Genomic DNA, 26,389 nt, shown 5'->3' on the forward strand with positions numbered 1-26,389 from the left:
GCCCCCCCCTCTCTCCCCGCCCCCCCTCTCTCCCCGCCCCCCCTCTCTCCCCGCCCCCCCTCTCTCCCCGCCCCCCCTCTCTCCCCGCCCCCCCCTCTCTCCCCGCCCCCCCTCTCTCCCGCCCCCCCTCTCTCCCCCGCCCCCCCTCTCTCCCCGCCCCCCCTCTCTCCCCGCCCCCCCCTCTCTCCCCGCCCCCCCTCTCTCCCCGCCCCCCCTCTCTCCCCGCCCCCCCTCTCTCCCCCGCCCCCCCTCTCTCCCCGCCCCCCCTCTCTCCCCGCCCCCCCTCTCTCCCCGCCCCCCTCTCTCCCCGCCCCCCCCTCTCCCCGCCCCCCCTCTCTCCCCGCCCCCCCCTCTCTCCCCGCCCCCCCTCTCTCCCCGCCCCCCCTCTCTCCCCGCCCCCCCTCTCTCCCCGCCCCCCCTCTCTCCCCGCCCCCCCTCTCTCCCCGCCCCCCCTCTCTCCCCGCCCCCCCTCTCTCCCCGCCCCCCCTCTCTCCCCGCCCCCCCTCTCTCCCCGCCCCCCCTCTCTCCCCGCCCCCCTCCCCGCCCCCCTCTCTCCCCGCCCCCCCTCTCTCCCCGCCCCCCCTCTCTCCCCGCCCCCCCTCTCTCCCCGCCCCCCCTCTCTCCCCGCCCCCCCTCTCCCCCCCTCTCTCCCCGCCCCCCCTCTCTCCCCGCCCCCCTCTCTCCCCCGCCCCCCCTCTCTCCCCGCCCCCCCTCTCTCCCCGCCCCCCCTCTCTCCCGCCCCCCTCTCTCCCCGCCCCCCTCTCTCCCCGCCCCCCCTCTCTCCCCGCCCCCCCTCTCTCCCCGCCCCCCCTCTCTCCCCGCCCCCCCTCTCTCCCGCCCCCCTCTCTCCCCGCCCCCCTCTCTCCCCGCCCCCCCTCTCTCCCCCGCCCCCCCTCTCTCCCCGCCCCCCCTCTCTCCCCGCCCCCCCTCTCTCCCCGCCCCCCCCTCTCTCCCCGCCCCCCCTCTCTCCCCGCCCCCCCTCTCTCCCCGCCCCCCCTCTCTCCCCGCCCCCCCTCTCTCCCCGCCCCCCCTCTCTCCCCGCCCCCCTCTCTCCCCCGCCCCCCTCTCTCCCCGCCCCCCCTCTCTCCCCGCCCCCCCTCTCTCCCCGCCCCCCCTCTCTCCCCGCCCCCCTCTCTCCCCGCCCCCCCTCTCTCCCCGCCCCCCCTCTCTCCCCGCCCCCCTCTCTCCCCGCCCCCCTCTCTCCCCGCCCCCCCTCTCTCCCCGCCCCCCCTCTCTCCCCGCCCCCCTCTCTCCCGCCCCCCTCTCTCCCCGCCCCCCTCTCTCCCCGCCCCCCCTCTCTCCCCGCCCCCCCTCTCTCCCCGCCCCCCCTCTCTCCCGCCCCCCCTCTCTCCCCGCCCCCCCTCTCTCCCCGCCCCCCCTCTCTCCCCGCCCCCCCTCTCTCCCCGCCCCCCCTCTCTCCCCGCCCCCCCTCTCTCCCCGCCCCCCCTCTCTCCCCGCCCCCCCTCTCTCCCCGCCCCCCCTCTCTCCCCGCCCCCCCCTCTCTCCCGCCCCCCCTCTCTCCCCGCCCCCCCTCTCTCCCGCCCCCCCTCTCTCCCCGCCCCCCCTCTCTCCCCGCCCCCCCCCCCTCTCTCCCCGCCCCCCCTCTCTCCCCGCCCCCCCTCTCTCCCCGCCCCCCCTCTCTCCCCGCCCCCCCTCTCTCCCCGCCCCCCCTCTCTCCCCGCCCCCCCTCTCTCCCCGCCCCCCCTCTCTCCCCGCCCCCCCTCTCTCCCCGCCCCCCCTCTCTCCCCGCCCCCCCTCTCTCCCCGCCCCCCCTCTCTCCCCGCCCCCCCTCTCTCCCCGCCCCCCCTCTCTCCCCGCCCCCCCTCTCTCCCCGCCCCCCCTCTCTCCCCGCCCCCCCTCTCTCCCCGCCCCCCCTCTCTCCCCGCCCCCCCTCTCTCCCCGCCCCCCCTCTCTCCCCGCCCCCCCTCTCTCCCCGCCCCCCCTCTCTCCCCGCCCCCCCTCTCTCCCCGCCCCCCCTCTCTCCCCGCCCCCCCTCTCTCCCCGCCCCCCCTCTCTCCCCGCCCCCCCTCTCTCCCCGCCCCCCCTCTCTCCCCGCCCCCCCTCTCTCCCCGCCCCCCCTCTCTCCCCGCCCCCCCTCTCTCCCCGCCCCCCCTCTCTCCCCGCCCCCCCTCTCTCCCCGCCCCCCCTCTCTCCCCGCCCCCCCTCTCTCCCCGCCCCCCCTCTCTCCCCGCCCCCCCTCTCTCCCCGCCCCCCCTCTCTCCCCGCCCCCCCTCTCTCCCCGCCCCCCCTCTCTCCCCGCCCCCCCTCTCTCCCCGCCCCCCCTCTCTCCCCGCCCCCCCTCTCTCCCCGCCCCCCCTCTCTCCCCGCCCCCCCTCTCTCCCCGCCCCCCCTCTCTCCCCGCCCCCCCTCTCTCCCCGCCCCCCCTCTCTCCCCGCCCCCCCTCTCTCCCCGCCCCCCCTCTCTCCCCGCCCCCCCTCTCTCCCCGCCCCCCCTCTCTCCCCGCCCCCCCTCTCTCCCCGCCCCCCCTCTCTCCCCGCCCCCCCTCTCTCCCCGCCCCCCCTCTCTCCCCGCCCCCCCTCTCTCCCCGCCCCCCCTCTCTCCCCGCCCCCCCTCTCTCCCCGCCCCCCCTCTCTCCCCGCCCCCCCTCTCTCCCCGCCCCCCCTCTCTCCCCGCCCCCCCTCTCTCCCCGCCCCCCCTCTCTCCCCGCCCCCCCTCTCTCCCCGCCCCCCCTCTCTCCCCGCCCCCCCTCTCTCCCCGCCCCCCCTCTCTCCCCGCCCCCCCTCTCTCCCCGCCCCCCCTCTCTCCCCGCCCCCCCTCTCTCCCCGCCCCCCCTCTCTCCCCGCCCCCCCTCTCTCCCCGCCCCCCCTCTCTCCCCGCCCCCCCTCTCTCCCCGCCCCCCCTCTCTCCCCGCCCCCCCTCTCTCCCCGCCCCCCCCCTCTCTCCCCGCCCCCCCTCTCTCCCCGCCCCCCCTCTCTCCCCCCCCTCTCTCTCTCCCCCCCCCTCTCTCTCTCCCCCCCCTCTCTCTCTCCCCCCCCTCTCTCTCTCCCCCCCCCTCTCTCTCCCCCCCCCTCTCTCTCCCCCCCCCCTCTCCTTTCTCCCCCCCCCCTCTCCTTTCTCCCCCCCCCCCTCTCCTTTCTCCCCCCCCCCTCTCCTTTCTCCCCCCCCCCACTCTCCTTTCTCCCCCCCCCCTCTCCTTTCTCCCCCCCCGCCCCTCTTCCCTCCCTGTTTTGTAGACCACCCTCCTCAGAATTTGATTTTGTAGATTAAAATTGAGGAGTGACTGCTGCAGGTTAATAGTGTCCCCGACCTTCGATCATTCACTTTTGCCTAATTTGTGGGAGTTTGAATCTTGTTGAGATGGCAGTGTGTGATGGTTTGACCTTTGTCCCCAGGGCCCCAGATGGCAGCCCGTCAGCGAGAGATGGAGCGGAGCAGCAGCAATGCCCCAGGGCTGGACCTGCCTCATCCTCCCGGGTCCGGGTTGCTAAAACCGTCCAGTCCAGCTCCAATGTGAAGTGGGTGAACTCATCCTCTCGAAAGCTTCCCCGGATGAAGAAGTGTCAGCGGACCCAGAAACAAAAAGAGCAGATGCAGCGGTTGCGCAGGGCGAGGGAGGCTGTGATTCGCAGGAAATGTGCTCCACAGTGGATCGGCAGCTCCAGCGATGGGGCTTCCAGCAGCAACTCTGAAGTCGATGAGGTCATCGCCTGTGACAATGGCCAGGCCAACCATCAGGATCCTCTGGGTGCATTACCTTAGTCTGCCTTTGGTCAAATAGAATAGGAGCTGCTCAGCAACTTAATTATATAGAGAATTAGAAAGAGGCAGAGCTCGGAGTAGGGTGTTGTGCATGAGGGAGGGGCAGGGCCCGCGGGGGTTGTGGGGGGGGAAATATAGTTCACAAAGTGCTGTATCTTCCACTGGCTTAAATATCCATCTAACTTTAAAAGGCCCAGCAGTCTCTGCCTCAACCACACCTTGTGCCAAACAAAAAGCTGCCACCACCTGCAAAGAAATCTCTCCTAACCTCACCCTCACTGGTAATTTTAAATTGATGATTCCTCGTCACCAGCTCCTTAGCCAGAGTAGGAACAGTCCCAGTAACTCAAGTCTCTGCTCAAATGTATAGCTTTCCATCCCCTTGCCTATGAGCCTTCCCCAGTTGTTCTAACTAATTTCTTTAGAAAGAAAGTTTTCTGTAGACCTCTGGTTCCAGAGATGTAGAGGAAAGGATAGCGAAGATGATTCTCTACAGGAGCTAGAGTAACAGGGTAGTTGTTATGGGGGATTTTAACTTTCCAAATATTGACTGGAAATACTATAGTTCGAGTACTTTAGATGGGTCAGTTTTTGTCCAGTGTGTGCAGGAGGGTTTTCTGACACAGTATGTAGACAGGCCAACCAGGGGCGATGCCACATTGGATTTGGTACTGGGTAATGAACCCGACCAGGTGTTAGATTTAGATGTAGGTGAGCACTTTGGTGATAGTGATCACAATTCGGTTAGGTTTACCTTAGCGATGGGCAGGGACAGGTATATACCGCAGGGCAAGAATTATAGCTGGGGGAAAGGAAATTATGATGCGATTAGGCAAGATTTAGGATGCGTTGGATGGGGAAGGAAACTGCAGGGGATGGGCACAATCGAAATGTGGAGCTTATTCAAGGAGCAGCTACTGCGTGTCCTTGATAAGTATGTACCTGTGAGGCAGGGAGGAAGTTGTCAAGCGAGGGAGCCATGGTTTACTAAAGAAGTTGAAGCGCTTGTCAAGAGGAAGAAGAAGGCTTATGTTAGGATGAGACGTGAAGGTTCAGTTAGGGCGCTTGAGAGTTACAAGCTAGCCAGGAAGGATCTAAAGGGAGAGCTTAGAAGAGCGAGGAGAGGACACGAGAAGTCATTGGCGGATAGGATCAAGGAAAACCCTAAGGCTTTCTATCGGTATATCAGGAATAAAAGAATGACTAGAGTTAGATTAGGGCCAATCAAGGATAGTAGTGGGAAGTTATGTGCGGAATCAGAGGAGATAGGGGAAGCGTTAAATGAATATTTTTCGTCAGTATTTACAGTAGAGAAAGAAAATGTTGTCGAGGAGAATACTGAGATTCAGACTACTAGGCTAGATGGGATTGAGGTTCACAAGGAGGAGGTGTTAGCAATTTTGGAAAGTGTGAAAATAGATAAGTCCCCTGGGCCAGATGGGATTTATCCTAGGATTCTCTGGGAAGCCAGGGAGGAGATTGCAGAGCCTCTGTCCTTGATTTTTATGTCGTCATTGTCGACAGGAATAGTGCCGGAAGACTGGAGGATAGCAAATGTTGTCCCCTTGTTCAAGAAGGGGAGTAGAGACAGCCCTGGTAATTATAGACCTGTGAGCCTTACTTCGGTTGTGGGTAAAATGTTGGAAAAGGTTATAAGAGATAGGATTTATAATCATCTTGAAAAGAATAAGTTCATTTGCGATAGTCAGCACGGTTTTGTGAAGGGTAGGTCGTGCCTCACAAACCTTATTGAGTTTTTCGAGAAGGTGACCAAACAGGTGGATGAGGGTAAAGCCGTGGATGTGGTGTATATGGATTTCAGTAAGGCGTTTGATAAGGTTCCCCACGGTAGTCTATTGCAGAAAATACGGAAGTATGGGATTGAAGGTGATTTAGTGCTTTGGATCAGAAATTGGCTAGCTGAAAGAGGGTGGTGGTTGATGGCAAATGTTCATCCTGGAGTTTAGTTACTAGTGGTGTACCGCAAGGATCTGTTTTGGGGCCACTGCTGTTTGTCATTTTTATAAATGACCTGGATGAGGGTGTAGAAGGGTGGGTTAGTAAATTTGCAGATGACATGAAGGTCGGTGGAGTTGTGGATAGTGCCGAAGGATGTTGTCGGTTACAGAGGGACATAGATAAACTGCAGAGCTGGGCTGAGAGATGGCAAATGGAGTTTAATGCGGAAAAGTGTGAGGTGATTCACTTTGGAAGGAGTAACAGGAATGCAGAGTACTGGGCTAATGGGAAGATTCTTGGTAGTGTAGATGAGCAGAGAGATCTTGGTGTCCAGGTACATAAATCCCTGAAAGTTGCCACCCAGGTTAATAGGGCTGTTAAGAAGGCATATGGTGTGTTAGCTTTTATTAGGGGGATCGAGTTTCGGAGCCACGAGGTCATGCTTCAGCTGTACAAAACTCTGGTGCGGCCACACCTGGAGTATTGCGTGCAGTTCTGGTCACCGCATTATAGGAAGGATGTGGAAGCTTTGGAAAGGGTGCAGAGGAGATTTACTAGGATGTTGCCTGGTATGGAGGGAAGGTCTTACGAGGAAAGGCTGAGGGACTTGAGGTTGTTTTCGTTAGAGAGAAGGAGGAGGAGAGGTGACTTAATAGAGACATATAAGATAATCAGAGGGTTAGATAGGGTGGATAGTGAGAGTCTTTTTCCTCGGATGGTGATGGCAAACACGAGGGGACATAGCTTTAAGTTGAGGGGTGATAGATATAGGACAGATGTCAGAGGTAGTTTCTTTACACAGAGAATAGTAGGGGCGTGGAACGCCCTGCCTGCAACAGTAGTAGACTCGCCAACTTTAAGGGCATTTAAGTGGTCATTGGATAGACATATGGATGAAAATGGAATAGTTTAAGTCAGATGGTTTCACAGGTCGGCGCAACATCGAGGGCCGAAGAGCCTGTACTGCGCTGTAACGTTCTATGTTCTATGAAACCCTGATCTCCTAATGTAGACTGGGATAATAGTGTAAAGTGGGGTCAGAGAGAGAGAAGCTTTTCTCAAGTGTGTTCAAGTGAATTTCCCTTATCAGTATGTTTCCAGACCAAAAAGGAAGGAGGCATTGCTGGATCTGGTTCTGGTGAATGAGGTGGATCAAGTGTCTGTGAGGAAACATTTAGGTAACAGTGATCATAGTATCATAAGGTTTCGGTTAGCAATGGAAAGGATGAGGACAATCTCGAGTCAAGATGCTTAATTGGAGGAGGATCACTTTCAGTATGTTGAGAATGGATCTGTACATTGTAAAGATGAGCAGGCAAAACTGTAATGCAACAATGGGCTGCCTTTAAAGAGGAGATGGTTTGGGTACCGACGAAGTACATTCCCACAAGGGTAAAAGGTAGAGCAAGCAAAGCCAGAACTTCCTGGTGACGAACGGGAGAGAGCAAGATAAAGCAGAAAAGGGGGACATATGGTAGCTGTCAGGTTGATGACAAAAGTGAGAATCAGGCTGAATATAAAAAGTTCAGAGAGGAAGTATCAAATTAAATAAGAGGCAAAGAGAGAGAATGAGAAGCAACTGACAGCCAACATAAAAGGGAATCTAAATGTTTTCTAGGCATGTAGTAGAGGAGGAATGGGGCCAATTAGGGACCAAAAAGGAGACCTACTCATGGGGTGTGCCTGGATGAGTGCAGCTCCGACAACACTCAGGAAACTTGACACCATCCAGGACAAAGCAGCCCACTTAATCGGCACCCCATCCACCAACTTAAACATTCACTCCCTCTACCACTGATGCACAGTGACAGCAGTGTGTACCATCTACAAAGATGCACTGCAGCAACTCACCAAGCCTTCTTTGACAGCACCTTCCAAACTCAAGACCTCTACCACCTAGAAGGACAAGAGCAGCAGATGCATGGGAGCACCACCACCTGCAAATTCCCCTCCAAGCCACATATCATCCTGACTTGGAACTATATCACTGTTCCTTCACTTGCTGGATCAAGATCATGAAACTCCCTTCCTAACAGCACTGTGGGTGTACCCGCACCAAATGGACTGCAGCGGTTCAGTTTCAAAATTTGCAGATGACACAAATCTTGGAAATATTGTGAAATATGAGGAGGATGGTGATAGACGTGAAGAGGACATACAGTCTGGTGAAATGGGTGAACACGTGACAAATGAAATTTAATGCAGAGAAATGTGAAGTGAAACATTTTAGTAGGAAGAACGAGGAGAGGCAATGTAAATTAAGGGTACAATTATAAATTAGGTGCAGGAACAGAGACACCTCGGTGTATATGTGCACAAATCATTGAAAGTGGCAGGGCAGGTTGAGAAAATGATTAAAAGGCAGACAGGATCCTGGGTTTTATAAATAGAAACATAAAGTATAAAAACCAGGGAAGTTATGATGAACCTTTATAAAACACTGGTACGGCCTCAGCTGGAGTATTGTGCCCAATTCTGGGCACTGCACGTTAGGAAGAATGTGAAGGCTTTAGAGAGGGTGTTGAAAAGCTTCACAAGAATGGTTCTGGGGATGAAGGACTTGAATTATGAGGATAGATTGGAGAAGCTGGGGTTGTTCTCCGGGAAGAGAAGGTTGAGAGAAGATTTGATAGAGGTGTTCAGAATCATGAGGGATCTAGATAGAAACACTTTCATTGGCGGAAGGCCGAGAATCAGAGGACACTGATTTAATGTGATTAGCAAAAAAAAGACAACATGAGGAAAACCTTTTTCACACAGTGAGTGGTTACAATCTGGAATGCATTGTCTGAAAGGGTAAAGGAGGCAGATTCAGTCGTGGCTTTTAAAAGGGAATTGGATAAGCACATGATGGAAAATAACTTGCAGGGCTACAGGGAAAGGGCAAGGGTGTAGGACCAGCTATATTGCTCTGGCAGAGAGCCGGCACTGGCTCAACAAGCTGAGAGGCCTCCTGTGCTGTAACCATTCCATGATCCTAACAGGCAGGTTGTGGAGTGTCTCATGAAGGGATGGGAAACAGGGCATTGGTGGAGTCACCTGAGAAATAAATAAAACAATTACAGCCAAACTAACATTGTGGAAACAACCGTTACAAAGCCGATTATTAAAAATGCTCATGTACATGGATTATAGCCAATTTTAAATTGTCAGCATGGAACACAGCTGAGCTGTCAGAGGTTTTGAATTATTGTGATTGTGACCTCAACAGGTAAAAAGTGAAAAAAGATTTTCAAATTACTAAACGTAAGGAAATGTTCTTGCCCCTGCTTCCTGGAGTAAGTCTTTATGCATTTGAATATGTCCCTTTTGCAGAACTGAAGCATTTTGAGCTCATTCATTCTTTGTTACTCAGTTGGAACTCCTCGAGTGCTATGAGTGTCCCGTGTAGTATAGATTTTCAGTGGGGCTCATTCAGCTGATTGAACTCACTAGATGTCCACTGAAATGACTGGTGCTGCATATAGCACTGTGAAACAGATCTCAAGCCCGTTTTACAATCAGTAAATCAAAAAAATACCCTTGAAGTAACTGGTTTGGGATCAAACCTCCAGGACAAGCCTCTTTAGAATTAGAGAATGTTGCAGCGATATAAGACTTCTTCAGTGTTGGACAGTTCCATTCATCAATCTTGAAATGGTTGGTTACAGTGATACCTTTCTCCAACAACCAGCTTTGTAGCTCCAGTCCCCCAGATGTACTTAGAGTGCCCAGCCGTTACCTGTGCATTTTCTCAGCTGAAATATCAGTATGTTTGTGCGGGATTGCATCAAAGATTCCCTTTAAGGGAAAGTATCATTGGATGTAAAATCCCTTTTTGGTGTCTCTTGTGAAGTTAGATTGCTGACTGGAATGTTCTGTATGACCTGAGAAGGGAAGTTCATGTTGATTATGGCTGTAAATTATCTTTAAGGAAAAGACATTCTCCAAATTGGTCTACTTTCATTAAAGAAAGAGATGTCTCTCCTGAGAGGTAGGTTATGTCATTTTTGGCATTCCTATGCTCTCTCTGCTCTTCCTTTGTCACGTTCTCACTCTGGGCAAGACTAGAACTCTGAGCCAGAAATATAAAATAGTCCCTCATAAATCCAATAGCAAATTCAGGAGAAGTGTCTTCCCCAGAGTGATGAGAAAGTGGAACTTGTTACCCCAAGTAGTTGTTGAGACAAATGGTATAGATGGATTCAAGGGGAAGCTTGTTAAATACACGAGGGAGAAAGAAGCATTCAGCCATTCGGCTCATCGAGTCTGTGCTGACTCCTTCAGACAGCAATCCTGTTAATCCCACATCCCACTCTCCCACACTTTCCCCATATATCCCTTTATCCAATTCCCTTGTGAGGGTTACTGTTGAATCTGTGTCCTAACCACTCATTGTGTAAAAGAGTTTTTCCTCATGTCGCCTTCGGTTCTTTTGCCACTCACCTTAAATCTGTGCCCACTGGTTATCCACCCTTCAGTCAAAGAACAGTACAGCACAGGAACAGGCCATTCAGCCCTCCAAACCTGCGCCAATCATGATGCCTGTCTAAACTAAAACCTTCTGCACTTCCGGGGTCCGTATCCCTCTATTCCCATCCTATTCATGTATTTGTCAAGATGCCTCTTAAACGTCGCTATCGAACCTGCTTCCACCACCTCCCCCGGCAGCAAGTTCCAGGCACTCGCCACCCTCTGTGTAAAATGACTTGCCTCGTACATCCCCTCTAAACTTTGCCCCTCACACCTTAAACCTATGTTCCCTAGTAACTGACTCTTCCACCCTGGGAAAAAGCTTCTGACTATCAACTCTGTCCATGCCGCTCATAACTTTGTAAACCTCTATCATGTCGCCCCTCAACCTCCATCGTTCCAGTGAAAACAATCTGAGTTTATCCAACCACTCCTCATAGCTAATACCCTCCAGACCAGGCAACATGCTTGTAAACCTCTTCTGTACCCTCTCCAAAGCCTCCACATCCTTCTGGTAGTGTGGCAACCAGAATTGTATGCCATATTCCAAGTGTGGCCTAACTAAGGTTCTGTACAGCTGCAGCATGACTTGCCAATTTTTATACTCTGTGCCCCGACTGATGAAGGCAAGCATGCCTTCTTGACTACCTTATCGACCTGCATTGCCACTTTCAGTGATCTGTGGACCTGTACGCCCAGATCTCTCTGCCTGTCAATACTCCTAAGGGTTCATTGGAAAGTTTTTTTTCTTTTCTTTATCTGAACCCTTCATGATTTTCAGCACATCTATCAAATCTCCTCTTAGTATTCTCTGCTCTAAGGAGAACAACCCCAGCTTCTCCAGTCTATCCACACTGTAATCCTTCATCCCTCGAACAATTCTGGTAAATTTCTTCAGTACCCTGTCCAAAGCCCCGGATGTTAAGGATAACATAAAGACAAAAACTAAGGCATACCATATCGCAAAGGCCTGTGGCAGGCTGGAAGATTGGGAAACTTTTAAAGATCAGCAAAGGGTTACTAAAAAAGAAATAAAAAGAGCAAGGGTAAATTATGAAAGAAAACTAGCGTAAAATATAAAAATAGATAGCAAAAGCTTCTATAAGCACATAAAAGGTAAGAGAGTAGCTAAAAATGCTGGTCCCTTGGAGGATGAGACTGTTGAGTTAATAGAGGGGAACACAGAAATGGCAGAGACACTAAATCAGTATTTTACCTCAGTTTTCACGGTGGAGGACACTAGTAGCATCCCTATTGTAACAGGTAATGCAGAGGTTATAGAAAGGGAGGAACTTAGAAAAATCATCATCACTAGGGAAAAAGTACTGAACAAACTATTGGGATTGAAGGCAGACAAGTCCCCAGGGCCTGATGGCCTATATCCTAGGGTGTTGAGGTGACAGTGGAGATAGTGGATCCATTGGTTATAATATGCCAAAATTCCCTGGATGTGGGAAAGGTTCCAGTGGATTGGAAAAATGCTAATATAACACCCTTATTCAAAAAGGGTGGGAGGCAGAAAGTAGGAAACTATAGACCAGTTAGTTTAGCATCTGTTGTTGGGAAGTTGTTAGAATCCATTATAAAGGAAGTAATAACAGGACATTTAGAAAGTCAAAACGCAATCCATCAGAGTCAGCATGGTTTTACGAAGGGTAAATCATGTTTGACTGATTTGCTAGAGTTCTTCGAAGCTGTGACAAGCAAAGTGGATAATGGGGATCCTGTAGATGTAGTATATCTGGACTTCCAGAAGGCATTTAATAAGGTGCCGCACAAAAGGTTAATACACAAGGTAAGATCACATGGGGTTAGGGGCAATTTATTAGCTTGGATAACCAACAGAAAACAGAGAGTCAGGATAAATGGGTCCTTTTCTGGTTGGCAAGATGTAACTAGTGGGGTGCCACAGGGTTCAGTCCTTGGGCCCCAACTATTTACAATCTATATTAATGACTTGGATGCGGGGATAGAAGGTACTATAGCCAAATTTGCAGATAACACTAAAATAGGTGGTATAGTAAGTTGCAATAAAGAAATAAATTTACAAATGGTTATGGATAGGTTAGGTGAATGGGCCAATATTGGGCAGATGGAGTTTAACGTGGATAAGTGTGAGGTTATCCATTTTGGTCGGAGAATAGAAGGCAAATTATTATCTAAACGGAGAGAAACTTCAGAATGCTTTGGTGCAGAGGGATCTGGGTGTCCTCGTGTATGAATTGCAGAAAGCTAGTATGCAAGTGCAGCAGGTAATAAGGAGAACAAATGGAATTTTGGCATTTATTGCTAAAGAAATAGAATATAAAAATAGGGAAGTGTTGGTGCAACTGTACAAGGCATTAGTGAGACCACACCTGGAGTATTGTATACAGTTTTGGTCCCCTTGAGGAGAGATGTAGTTGCATTGGAGGCAGTTCAGAGAAGGTTCACTAGATTGATTCCAGGAATGAGGGGTTTGTCTTATGAAGAGAGATTGAGCAGTTTAGGCCTTTTCTCATTCTTCTAAACTCTAGAGAGAGTAGAGATCTAATTGAGATATATAAGATGATTCAGGGGATTGACAAAGTAGACCTAGAGTGGATGTTTCCTCTTGTGGGAGAACGAGAGTCATAGTTTTATGATAAGGCGTAGCAGATTTAAAACCGAGATGAGGAGAAATTACTTCTCTCAAAGGGTCGTGAGTCTGTGGAATTCACTACTCCAGAGTGCGGTGGATGCTGCGACATTGAGTAAATTTAAGGAGGAGATGGACAGATTTTTAATTAGTAATGGGTTGAAGGTTATGGAGAACGGGCAGGAAAGTGGAGTTGAGGCCGAGATGAGATCAGCCATGATCGTATTGAATGGCGGAGCAGGCTCAAGGGGCTGAATTGCCTACTCTTGCTCCTAGTTCTCATGTTCTAAAGTGTGGTGTGCAACATTGGGCACAATGCTGCAGCTGGGGAATGAACTCATGTTTTATAAAAATAGAAGGATATGCTGATAGGGTAGGATGAAGAGGGTGTGTGAGGGGGCTCATGTGGAGCATAGATACTGGCATGGACCTGTTGGGTTGAATGGCCCATTTCTGTGCTGTTAATACCTTGTAATTCCAATCATTGCTTGTGTGTGATCAGCACTGGATCATAGAGATGTCCCAGAGGTGTTTGCACACCAATGACTGGCTGCTGATGTAGAGGTTGGTGTAGAAATCCAAACTGATCAGGAGGCTTAGTTAACCTTTGGAAATAATTGAACTCAGTGAAATCATCTGTTCTGTTCACAGACCCAATGGATGAAGATGATGTTTTGGTCATTGAGCCACTGACCAGCTCCACTTTGCCGGTTAGTGAGGAAGTGAATATCACATCCAGTGACAGCGAGGTGGAGATCATCAACGTTGTAGATGATGAAAGGTGAGGTTATGGAGTAGCCTGCCTCCTTTCCTGATCAGGAGACCATCAGTTATACGCGGGTAATGCTGTCCACCAGCTGCTTGAGTGGGTGAGATTAGGCACAGGTTTCTTATGCGGTTATTAGCAGGGTGCACTCCTTTGTCATACTGTAAATCAGTTGCATGTTGGAGACAGTTCCTCACCTTGTTTTGTTGTCAGCATTCGGTTCATGTGTTAAAGCAAGTCTGTGGGATATGCGATAGGAACTATTAGATTATAAGTTTCTCCTTCCTCCATGGTCCCTCTAATTCTGTTTGTATCGTGCAGGCCCTCAGTGTCGGGAACATGGATCAGCCACACCGTGAAGAAAGCAGCAGGCTCCAGGCTCCATGCTCCACCTGGACACCAAACCACCTCTGCGGAGGTCGTGGACCTTACGCTTGATGATAATGGTAAAGATTTGACTTTTTGTGTACGGCTTCCACATGTTTATCGTTTTATGTCTCTTTCCACCCCTTCTGTCTACCGTGTGCTGAGACAAAGACAGCCTACTTCAAATTCTTTCCTAGCTCAGACTGCCCGCTTGTGCTGTTAATTGTACTAGTATCCCAGTGAGGAAGCCCCTGGTCTATATTGACTTCAGTTGGAGTTCGGTAGACCAAGCTGTACATTTAGTAATGCTTCAGAAGGCAGTTGCAGGCAGATGTAGCTCTTGCTCCCAGAAAACCCAATGCGCTGGTTATAGAGTCATTCACTTTATACTGTGACCTCCATCGCTGAACCTCTTTTGAGTAATTTATTTTTGAGTAGCATTATTTTCTCTGCTTTCACTGAGAGGATTTGCATTTACCTAGCACCTTCAACAATCTCTGTATGTCCCAAATTGCTTTGCAGCCACTGTTGTAATGTAGGAGATGTGGCAGCCAATTTATGCACAATCAGATTCCTCAGACACCATTGAGATTTGTCCAGATGATCTGTTTTAGTGATATTGGTTGAGGGAGAAATAATTGTCCTGGACACCAGGGAGACCTCCCCTGTTTTTCTTCAAATAGTGCCATGGGATCTTTTACATCCACCTGAGAGGACAGACAGGGTCTCAGTTTAACATCCCATCCAAAAGAAGGCACCTCCAACAGTGCAGCACTCCCTCAGTACTCCACTGAAGTACCAACCTAGCTGTGGTGCTCGAGTCTCTGGAATGGGATTTGAACCCACAACCACTCAATTCAGGCCAGAGTGCTACCCGTTAAGTATGTATTACTTCTGTCGCTAGCAATTGGGGCTGGACTTGGTATCCTTATTAATCCATTCAGCTATTTATTTCTGTTTCTAGCTGTGGTATGAATGAAGTGTGTGGTGTGTGGACCTGTTGGGTATGGTGTCAATCCAGAATGCATTCATGACTTGGTCACTTGTGAATTTGGCAGGAACAGTTTCAAAAATGCTATTACATTTAATTGTGGCTTCATTATATAAAATCTGTCAGCTTGTGATATGTGACATCCTAGGGTGGACTGCTATCATTCTGACCTGGGAAGTGAAGTTTGTTTACTCACTGACTGCGGGATGGTTTTAATAATTCAATTGTAAAAATGTATTTTACAAAAATGTGCTGCTTCACACTTCATTCTGTCTCTCTAATTGTTGTATCAGATACACTGACTGTGTTGGGTGATCTCCCTCCTGATGACTCCCTCAGTAGCCCTGAAATCGTACAGCCAGATTTGGCGAAAGATGCACCATCGGGAGTATCGCTGTCTGTTAACATCGCTGCAACAAACTTGCCGTGTGCGTCCTTCAGTGCCACTGCTGCTTGTACATCTACAGTCACCTTAGCAGCTTCCCACATGGTGTCAGGTATTGTACTGAATTTCGTAACGATCCATCCTCTCTTTACCACCACACCAAACAGTACCCATCTAGTCCTGGTATTGTACGCTGTAACATTGGATCCTTCCAGTTCTGTACCACCTCACCTAGTGTTCCAACCAGTCCTGTTATTGTACTCTGTAGCATTGCACCAAGCTTGGCTTGGCCATGTGAGCCGCATGGAAGATGGCAGGATCCCCAAAGACACATTGTACAGCGAGCTCGCCACTGGTATCAGACCCACCGGCCGTCCATGTCTCCGTTATAAAGACGTCTGCAAACGCGACATGAAATCGTGTGACATTGATCACAAGTCGTGGGAGTCAGTTGCCAGCATTCGCCAGAGCTGGCGGGCAGCCATAAAGACAGGGCTAAATTGTGGCGAGTCGAAGAGACTTAGTAGTTGGCAGGAAAAAAGACAGAGGCGCAAGGGGAGAGCCAACTGTGCAACAGCCCCAACAAACAAATTTCTCTGCAGCACCTGTGGAAGAGCCTGTCACTCCAGAATTGGCCTTTATAGCCACTCCAGGCGCTGCTTCACAAACCACTGACCACCTCCAGGCGCGTATCCATTGTCTCTCGAGATAAGGAGGCCCAAAAGAAAAAAAAAGAAGCATTGCACCAAGCAGTACTGATCCAGCCCTTTAGCAGTATTTGGTGACTGTTGACTCTCCCTATTATTTTAAATTTCCCTGTGTGAATGTTTTCACATCATGTCCAATTAGTTTGCATTTGAATTGTTGCCAATGCTGCTCCCAACTAACCATTCAGAGGTCCTTGTGTGGTTTGTACACCTCCTGCCTGTTCCAAAACTGATCAGTAATTGACTTAAGAATGGAGATGTCAACCTGCAGTTTGTAAAAATAAAACAATGAAATCCTAAACACTGCACTTACCACAATTCCAGAAAGATGTCCTCTCCATACTTAGTATTTGGCTTTGACAACAATTCCAACTATCCTTCCCTGCCAAAAAGAACCTTTATTTTTATAATATAAAAGCAGAAAATGCTGGAAATACTCCAGTCTGGCAGCATCTGTGGAGAGCGAAGCAGAGTTAATGTTTCAGGTCTGTGACATTTCATCAGAACTGGGAAATGTTAGAAATGTAATAGGTTTTGAATAAGTGAAAGGGGGCAAGGTCTGTGACAGGGTGGAGGACAGTACAGATTAAATAATAAAACGTTTCATAGTGAAAAGCCAAAGGTAGTGGGACAAGTAAAGAAAAGATGTGTTTAGAGAAGGTATGAATGACAGGATCCTGAATACAGGAGAGCAATTGTGGTAGGGGATTCTATAATTAGGGGAACACACAGGCGTTTCTGTGGTCACTGACGTGATTCCAGGATGGTATGTTGCTTCCCTGGTGCAATGGTCATGGATATCGCCAAGTGGCTACAGAGCATTCTGGAGGGCGAGGGTGTACAGCCAGAGGTCGTGGTCCACATTGGTACCAACGATATAGACAGAAAAAGGGATGAGGTCCTATAGGCTGAGTTTAGGGAGTTAGGAAAGAGATTAGCGAGCAGGACCTCAAAGGTAGTAATCTCTGGATTACTCCCAAGGCCACGTGCTAGTGAGTACAGAAACAGAAGAATACACCAAATGTGTGGCTGGAGAGATGGTGCAGGAGGGGGGGCTTCAGATTTCTGGGACATTGGCACCAGTTCTGGGGAAGGTGGGACCTGTACAAGCCGGACTGGGATGAATATCCTTGCAGGAAGGTTTGCTAGTGCTGTTGGGATGGTTTAAACTAGATTGGCAGGAGGATAGGAACCTGAGGGCAGTTTCAGATGGGACAAATTCAGAGCAGGGAACAGGAGGCAGAAAATTAGTGAGTGACTCTGAAAGACAGAAGAAACAAAGGTTAAAAAGTGTGCAGCACTGGAATTTGGCAGTGTAAAAGGGTGTTTATTTAAATGCAAGGAATATAGCAAATAAAGCCGCTGAGCTGAGGCACAGTAAGACACATGGCAGCATGGTATCATTGCTATAATGGAAACTTGGCTTAAAGAGGGGCAGAAAATAGCAGCTCAACATGCCTGGATATTAAGTTTTCAGGCAGGATAGAAAGGGGGTTAAAAAAGGAGGGGATGTAGCATTATTGGTTAAAGAATCAATTACAGCTGTGAGGAGGGATGATATGCTAAATGAATCATCAAATGAGGCCATATGGGTTGAGCTCAGAAATAAAAAAAGGGGCAACCACGCTACTAGGAGTGTACTCGACCCCCAAATAGTGAGAGGGCGATAGAGGAACAAATATGTAGGCAAATTCTAAGTGCAAAAACAATAGGGCAATAATAGTTGCGGATTTCAACTACCTTAAATCAACTGGGATACAAACAGTGTGAAGGGCACAGAGGGCACAAAATTCTTGAACTGCATTCAAGAGAACTTTTTTAACCAACACTTAACAAGCCCAACGAGAATGAGATTCTAGATTTAGTCTTGGGAAATGAAGCTGGGCAAGTGGATGAAGTAGCAGTGGGTGACCATTTTGGAGGTAGTGACCATAATACAGTTAGATTTAGCATTATTATGGAAAAGGACCAGGATAAAACAGGAGTAAAAGTTCTACATTGGGGGAAGGCAAATTTTACGAAGCTGAGAGATGATCTGGCGGAAGTGGACTGGATACAGGTACTTTAAGGAAAATCAGTGGGAGGTATTTAAAAGCAAGATTCTAAAAGCACAGTGTAGACATGTCCCCACAAAGAAAAAGGGTGGTACTGCCAACTCTAGAGCTCCCTGGTTATCTTGAAACATACAGAGTAAGGAAAAGCAGAAAAAGAAAGCTTATGACAGCCACAAAAACTTCATACTTTAGAAAGCCTAGAGGACAATAGAAAGTGCAGAGGTGAAGTAAAAAAGGAAATTAGGAAAGCAAAGAGAGGACCTGAAAAATTATTGGCAGGTAAAATCAAGGAAAACCCAAAGATGTTTTATCAGTACATTAAGAGCAAGAGGATAACTATGGAAAGGTTAGTGCCTATCAGAGATGTACAAGATAACTTAAGCATGGATGCAGAAGATGTGGGGAGAGTTCTTAAGGAGTACTTTGTCTTTGCCCTCACAAAGAAGAGGGATGATGCAGGCATTGTAGTAAAAGAGGAGGAGTGTGAAATATTGGATACGATGAGCGTAATGAGAGAGGACATGCTAGAGGGGCTGACATCCTTGAAAGTGGATAAATTGCCAGGGCCGGATGGATTGCATCCCAGGCTGTTAAATGAAGACAGGGAGGAAATAACGGATGCTCTGAGGATCATCTTCAAATTCTCACTAGATACAGGCGAGGTAACAGAGGATTGGAGGTCTGCAAATGTTGTACCATTGTTTTAAAAGGGTGTGAGAGTTAGACCAAATAACTATAGGCATGTCAGACTGACCTCTGTGATGGATAAATTATTAGAATCAATTCTGAGAGATAGGATAAACTGTCACTTAGAACGGCACGGATTCATCAGGGATTGTCAGCATGGATTTGTTAAGGGAAGGTTGTGTCTTACTAACAATTGAGAATTTTTTGAGGAAGTAACGAGGAGAATTGATAGTTGTGCAGTGGATTGGTCTACGTGGATTTTAGTAAAGCATTTGACAAGGTACTACATGGCAGGCTGGTCATAAAAGTAAGAGCCCATGGGATACAGGGGAATGTGGCAAGTTGGATCCAAAATTGCCTCAGTGACAGGAAACAAAGGGTCGATGGAATGTTTTTGCGACTGGAAAGCTGTTTCCAATGGCGTTCCACAGGGCTCCGTGTTGGGTGCCTTGTTGTTTGTGGTATATATTAATGATTTGGACTTAAATGTGGGAGGCATGATTGGGAAATTTGCAGATAACATAAAAGTTGACAGTATGGTTGATAGTGAAGAGGATAGTGTAGACTCTAGAGAGATATCAATGGTTTGATTTGAGTGGGAGGAAAAGTGGCAAATGGAATTCAATCCAGAGAAGTGTGAGGTAATGTGCATTTGAGGAGGGCAAATAAAGCAAGGGAATACACAATAAATTGGAGGATATTGAGAGAGGTAGAAGAAGTGAGAGACCTTGGCGTGCATGTCCACAGATCCCTGAAGGTGACAGGACAGGTAGATAAAGTGATGAAGGCAGATGGAATGCTTTCCTTTATTGGCCAAGGTATAGAGGATGTAATGCTGGACTGTATAAAAAGCTGGTTAGACCACAGCTGAAGTATTGCGTACAGTTCTGGTCACCACATTACAGAAAGGACGCAATTGCTCTGGAGAGAGTACAGAGGAGATTTACAAGAACATTGCCAAGGCTTGAAAGTTGCAACTGTGAGGAAAGATTGGATAGGCTAGGGTTGCTTTCCTTTGAACAGAGGAGGCTGAGGGATGACTTAATTGAGGTGTACAAAATTATGAGGGGCTGAGATAGAGTAGACAGGAAGGATCTGTTTCCCCTAGTGGAGAGGTCAGTTATCAGAGGGCACAGATTTAAGGTGATTGGTAGAAGGATTAGAGGGTGGTGGGTGTCTGGAATTCACTGCCTGGATCGGTGGTGGAGGCAGAAATCCTCAACTCATTTAAAAGGTACCTGGACGTGCAGCTGAAGTGCTGTAACCAGCAAGTCTATGGACCAGGTGCTGGACGGTGGGATTAAAATGGGCGGCTAGTATTTTTTCAGCCGGCGGAGACATGATGGGCTGAATGGCTTCTTTCTGTGCTGTAACTTTTCCATGGTAGTGTGAAATAACTGCTGTCTAAAAGTAAATAAAATGAAATGAGAGAAACGAGAGAAATAAACCCAGCAAAGAAAAATGAAGCAAAATGGGGGCAGAGGTTCCGATCTAAAATTGTTGAACTTAATATTGATTCCAGAAGGCTGTAAAGTGCCCAGTTCAAAGATGAGGTGCTGTTCCTTGAGCTTGCAGGGAGCTTCATTGGAACACGGAAGCAGGCCAAGGAAAGCTATCCAATCTAATCCCACCTTCCAACGCCTGGTCCGTAGCCTTGCAGGTTACAGCACTTCAGGTGCATGTCCAGGTACCTTTTAAATGAGTTGAGAGTTTTTGCCTCCACCACTGATCCAGGCAGTGATTTCCAAACACCCAGTACCCTCTGGGTGAAAACGTTTTTCCTCATGTCCCAGAAAGGTCAGAGTGGGAGCTATGGTGGTTATATAGGAAAATTCCTTTCTCTGTTACTTGCATGAGAAGTTTTAATCTCTCCACAGGCTTCCAGTGGCCATGAGAGCCTCAGATATATGATGCACAGGGGCTGATTAATGCATGGGCTCTGGCCAAATATGGGACTACCAGTGAAATTCACCCAGAGCACAGAAGAACCACAACCAACCTCTCAGTCAAAGTATTCTGAGGTTAAATAGTGTTGGGGGAATGAGACAGAGTTGGCAGGTTCATTCCGATATAAATACTGATACATTGAAGTTTGTGTTTTAAAGAATCGGGTGGGGAAAATGGAGGGAGGAGGGGTTGTGGAGGGTCACCAAATGTTTTTGTGGCTCAGGGCCTGGAAAATTCTTAATCCAGCTCCAATAATGCACGTTTGTATTTGGGCTCGAGTTTGTGGAAATTAACTATCACAATTTAGTGCTGCTCTGCTCAGTGTGCAGTAGCTGCTCTCTCTAATTTCTCCACCTGCAGTCCACCTCCAGAGTCAGCATCCAGTTGCCTTAAGCAGCCTTTTTGGTTTGGCCTTGGTCACTGCTTAATAGAATTCAGTGATTTTAGTCCCTTACTGCCTGTCTACGTGGCTTCTGTTTAAAACTCTCATAACGCATAACCCTGAGCTTCCAGTTGCTTGCCATTTTAATTCACCACCCTGCTCTCATGCTCACATTTCTTGGCCTGCTGCAGCATTCCAGTGAATCTCAATGCAAGCTTCATCTTCTGATTGGGCACTCTGCAGCCTTCTGGATTTAACATTGAGTTCAAGAATTTCAGAGCATGACCGCCTTTTTTATTTTACTTTTTTTACAAAGTGACTCCTGACAATGCTGTGGCCCGCTGACGTCATCAGAGCGTTCCAAGCTGCGCACCTGTGCAAATTGTCTCTTGCTCTTAGTGAGATGCTGCGCATGTGCAGCCTACGTCTTGCCAGGACTATTGGTGCATGCGCGAGAAAACGGCATCACGTAAGGCCAATGTCAGCGCGTATCTGCGCCTTCCCCTCAGCTGGTCAGTCTTCGCGCATCGATCCCCGCCACTCGCTCCCCCCACCCGCATCCCCCCACACAGCTACTCACTCCCGCCCCACTGGCCGCTCTTCCCCCTCGGCCACTCACTCCAAGCCTCGATGCTTTCTCCCCCTCCTCTCCTCCAGCTGCTTGTCTTCTCTCTTTCCGCCCCCCCCCAGCCGCTCGTTCCAGTTGTCGCCACAGCTCTTCCCCCCCCCCCCCCCTGCTCCCCTCGGCCGATTATTTTCCCGCTTCCCAGCCATGAGCTCTAGGCCGTGCCACTTCCCTCCTTTCGGCCACTCGCTCTGACGTCAACCCATCACCCCTTGCAGCACACTTGCTTTTTCGGGCAGCACACTTGCTTCTTCGGGCAGCGCGCGGAGAACGATCGAACATGGGAGCGAGTGCCGAGAGGAAGGAAGCGCCGCAGCCTGGAGCTCCCGGCTGGAGGAGGCGGGGGGGGGAAGTGGGGAGCGAGCGGCTGGAGAGCGGCGTGGGGGGTAGGAAGCGAGAAGCGGGGAACAATCGGGAGGGGAAGTGGGGGGGGGGGGATCATTGGCAAGGTCTGGAGTGAGCGGTGGGGGGGAAGCGGCGAAGCTAGAGCAAGTGCTTAAGGGAAGGTAGTGGGGAGCCAGTGGAGGGAGCGGGGGACTGTTGGGGGTGGGTGGCGATGGCAACCATTGAGGGGATTTTTGGGTTGAATTTGTTCTTCTGTGATAAATGGAGTAGCACCATCTTTAATCCTGGCAACTGCCTGAATGTCGCAGACAGTGACGTTTCAGTGGAAGGGGCTGCATTTGCACATGTGCTAGTACTGCGCCACTTAGTGGTTGCATTAGCAGCAAATGCAGTGTATTTTATAACCATGTGACTGTCTTAAACTTGTTTTTGCTTTTGGACAGAGCTGTTCATTATTCTGCCATTGACAGTCTCTCTGGACTAATACTTTGTCCTTTAACACAACTATTAGCACTCCCTTTGCCTTTGTTCCATGACATCTTTGTAATTTAATGTCTCCTTTCCTCTGCCCTATCACCTTCCCTTTTGTTGTTCTTCCCCCACCACCCCCCCCCCCCCCTTCACTTGCTCAAAGCCTATTACATTTCTAACTTTTGCCAGTCTGAAGGAAGGTCACAGACCTGCAATGTTAACCCTCTTTCTCTCTCCACAGGTGCTGTCAGACCTGCTGAGTATTTTCAACACTTGCTGTTTTTATTTCAGATTTCCAGCATCCACAGTATTTTGCTTTTATTAAAATTCTGAGATGCTGTTTTGTGGGCACTTGTTGGAGGGAAACTTTTGAAAGTTGTTCTGGGATCTGAGTTTGTATGCAGCCCAGGATGGTGCAATGAAAGTGCATTTTAGGGGAAGCTGGATAAACACTTGAGGGAGAAAGGAGTGGAAGCTACACTGATGGGATTAGATGAAGATGGGTAGGCAGAGACTTGTGCAGAACATAAATACTGACGTGGACCTGTTGGGTTGAATGACCTGTTTCAGTGCTGTACATTCTAAAATCTTCTGTCTTGTCCCTATATAAAATGGGTTTGGTCAGTTGAACACAAAGTTGCCAAGAGTTTGGCAATAAGTTTCAACTCATTCTTGGGCCACAAGGATGGCTGATTTGGGATTTAAAACGTTCCAATGGTACAGCAGATGTTCTGTTGGGCACTGCAGGAATTACCTTTATTCTGCATCTGACCACTTCAATATCTGAACATGGTTTGTTTGGAGCAGTACAGAGGAAGTTTAGTACTGCATGTAACTGACTACAGTTACCCTGGGAGACACTGGTGATCTTTGCCCTAATCATTACTGTTGGGTTTGCTAACGCCCCAAACCAAATTAAATAAGATTTTTACAGTCAGCAGAGAGGGAACTTTGCTCTCATCGTTTTGCTTTGCAATGCCGCAAGAAAAAAATACTAAAAACTCCTTGCATGGTGCAGTATCTCATCAAGATGCAAATAAACTCTCCACCTAAAGATGCCATTGACTGTTGAATGGAAAATGACTTTCAATTTTATAGTTAGTCAGTTGTTGAAACTGAAGACTAATGGAATGTTGGCCTTTATCTCACAGGGGCTGGAATACAAAGGGTGGAATTTATGCTTCAGTTGTACTGAACCTTGGTCACATCATATCCTGAGTAACTGAGTTCAGTCCTAGGCATTGCACCTCAAGAATGATAAATTGATCTTGGAGGGGGTATACTGCAGATTCACCAGAATGATATCAGGGCTAAAAGGGTTAAATTATGAGGATGGGTTCCATAAACTTGGCTTGTATTCCTTTAAGTTTAAAAGACTGAGGGGTGATCAAGTTGAGGTGTTTTAAAATGATAAAGGGATTCAATAGGATAAGTACGGGGAAACATTTTAAAATTAAAGCTGGGCTATTTAAGAGTGAAATCAGGAAGTACTTTTTCTACAGAAAAGGATGTGGAAATCTGGAACGCTCCCCTTAAAGGCAGTAGTTGCTAGTAATCAATTAGAGTTGAAACTGAGGTTGATTGATTTCTGTTGTGTAAGGTATCAAGGCATATGGATGAAAGGCAGGTAAATGTGTTGAGGTACAGAGCAGCATGATAGGCAGGAGGGGCTGAATGGCCTCCTCCTACGTAACAGGCTGGAAAGGCTTAGTGAAGGGTTGGAGTGACCTATATAACAGACTGAAGGGTCAGAGTGATCTCATCCTAGATAACAGGCTGAAGGATCGGAGTGACCTCCTATATAACAGGCTGAAGGGTCAGAATGGCCTACTCCTGTTCCTATCTCTGCAGCTAACCAAATTTGCCATTGCAGATCACCGGACCTAATTATAGTGTAAGCTTTGAGGACAGAAGGATGCTGGCAGCAAAAACAATTGCTCAATGATCCACATTCCAAGATGCCAGTTAGGGTAATGGTCAAATCCTGTTCAGGAAGCTTTATTTTTAAAAGTGAACGGGTTGATTTTTCTGAAGTAAGAGTTTGAAACTTTCGGTGACCTTCTCTTCTTTCTTTGATTGCCCCTTGACACTGGAACTGTCTCCTTCATTTTCCTATGTGCTGTATTAATTGGTGGCTGTTTTTACAGGGGAGATGGCTATCACCTCAGGCAGTACAATGTCACCACCCTGCCAACATCAGAGAGCATCGAAATATGCTGCCTGCTGCTCCCAGCGTTGTCGGTGCAATTCCACCAGGCTGGGGTCTCATCGGCCCTGCCCTGCCCACTCATACTTCCAGCAGTATCACATGGACCAGGTCCAGGGCCAGGCATACCAAGCCCAGTATTCGCAGCCTCACCACCTCCATTCCCACACCCAATTCCTCAACCATCAGAGCCATCAATCCTGGGCCCACCAACCTCAGCTGCACTTTCCGCCATCAGAGTTCCAGCATATTCAGCAGGGAAGGTCTGTGCTTAGCAGTACCAGCTTGCGTGTAGGGGAAACCTCAGTCAGCCAGGAGAATCAGGTAAGCACACCTCTATCCTAGGTCAGTAAGAGTGGAGAGCCAATCATCCAGGCATGGTGTGTGTGATTTCAGAGTATGAACCTGCGATACTGTGGTGAATGATGTAACTCCTGAGTTGTGTCCAAGGAACATTCTTCCCTCATTCACTGATTTGAAATAATTAAAGTAAATCCTCCATCTGTATTTATATCTTTAGTAACGTATTTTCATTTGGAAGTGTACTGTTTAAAGTATTGGGTCGCTCAGTAACTGGAACTTTGTATCAGCATTGATCGACAGGATGTCTGCTCCTCCTAAATCATGCTTTAAAACAGAACCATTTATTGTGTCCCGCCCTTTATATGGAGAAGTCTTGTTGACAAAGTTCAGTTGTAATTTGTGACATCCCTGAAGCCACAGTCACAGTGCAAAAATCCTGCTCATGGGTCATTTATTTATTTATTGGAGGATAATGCACATCGTCCCTGCCCAAGGGTTCTCTGTGCACATGTTACTCCTTGCCAAAGGGGATGAGGTATGAGGCTGTGTATGTACCAATCCAGACCAGGTCGGGGTGGGTATGGGATTGTCTGTGTCAATCCTGTCCTGTCTGGGTGAGGGATGTTAATTTTGCTTGTAGTTTCTTGCAATGCTGTTTATGTGCATGTTCATATTGAGTACAATGTTGATGTAAATCTGATACTTTTATCGTGTAGTGCCTCTAGTAATTATTTTTCTTATTGATAACTTTAGACCTCTTCATGTGACCTAACTAACCTGGTCGAGGATGTTGATGCTGTTGAAGCTGCACAGAAGAGCAGTGGCCAGGCACCATCTTGGCATCCTCACAATTCCCAGGAAATGGAAGTGAATGGAAACCAGTCCAGTACAGCCCATCCTAGGGCCACACAAACACCGACCGTTTTGTCGCCGACCCTTTGGCACTCTCCCCCAGTTGAGGGTAATGGCAGCCAATTTGGCTCAGAACAGCGCAGCACAGTTCATTCACCCACCTTTGTTGCTTCAGCATCTTGGCAACAGTCCAGCGTCCAACTGAGTGAGATTCGGAGAAACCAATCGAGTGCAGTTGAAACCCAGAGTCACCAAGGACATAATGCACCTCACCAGTCTCCCAGTCACCCATCTGTTTCCCCAGGGTGTATGTATAACATTCCTCTTTGTTTCTCACAGGTATATTCAATCAAGAGTGTGAAAGTTCAGGGTTTTACTTCAAGAATTGTGGCATGTAAGCTCAAAACAGGCCGTTCTGCCATTCAGTCTTCTCTGGACAGCCAACTAGTCTAATTCCACTGTCCACTTCTTCACCCTCTACCCTTTAATATCCCACCTGATGTCTTAATCTCCACTCATTCCCCATACCCTTTAATGTCGCACTCCTGTTCTCA

At 49.2% G+C, this 26,389-nt stretch overlaps 1 protein-coding gene across 4 annotated transcripts in view; it reads left to right on the forward strand.

Moving 5' to 3' along the window:
- The window catches only part of LOC137351822 (E3 ubiquitin-protein ligase arkadia-C-like), a 109,485-nt gene that overhangs the window by 13,434 nt on the left and 69,662 nt on the right, over nt 1-26,389 (forward strand). For 3 of the 4 annotated variants that reach the window (XM_068016695.1, XM_068016696.1, XM_068016697.1), the window contains exons 3-8: nt 3,354-3,706; nt 13,400-13,529; nt 13,836-13,960; nt 15,165-15,368; nt 24,622-25,004; nt 25,737-26,142. In XM_068016695.1, the coding sequence (XP_067872796.1) occupies nt 3,354-3,706; nt 13,400-13,529; nt 13,836-13,960; nt 15,165-15,368; nt 24,622-25,004; nt 25,737-26,142 (1,601 nt within the window). The remainder of the gene's footprint in view (nt 1-3,353; nt 3,707-13,399; nt 13,530-13,835; nt 13,961-15,164; nt 15,369-24,621; nt 25,005-25,736; nt 26,143-26,389) is intronic. The other variant, XM_068016698.1, reaches the window with a different exon arrangement.

Source organism: Heterodontus francisci, chromosome 36 (genome assembly GCF_036365525.1).
Source record: "Heterodontus francisci isolate sHetFra1 chromosome 36, sHetFra1.hap1, whole genome shotgun sequence".
NCBI classification, from domain to species: domain Eukaryota; kingdom Metazoa; phylum Chordata; class Chondrichthyes; order Heterodontiformes; family Heterodontidae; genus Heterodontus; species Heterodontus francisci.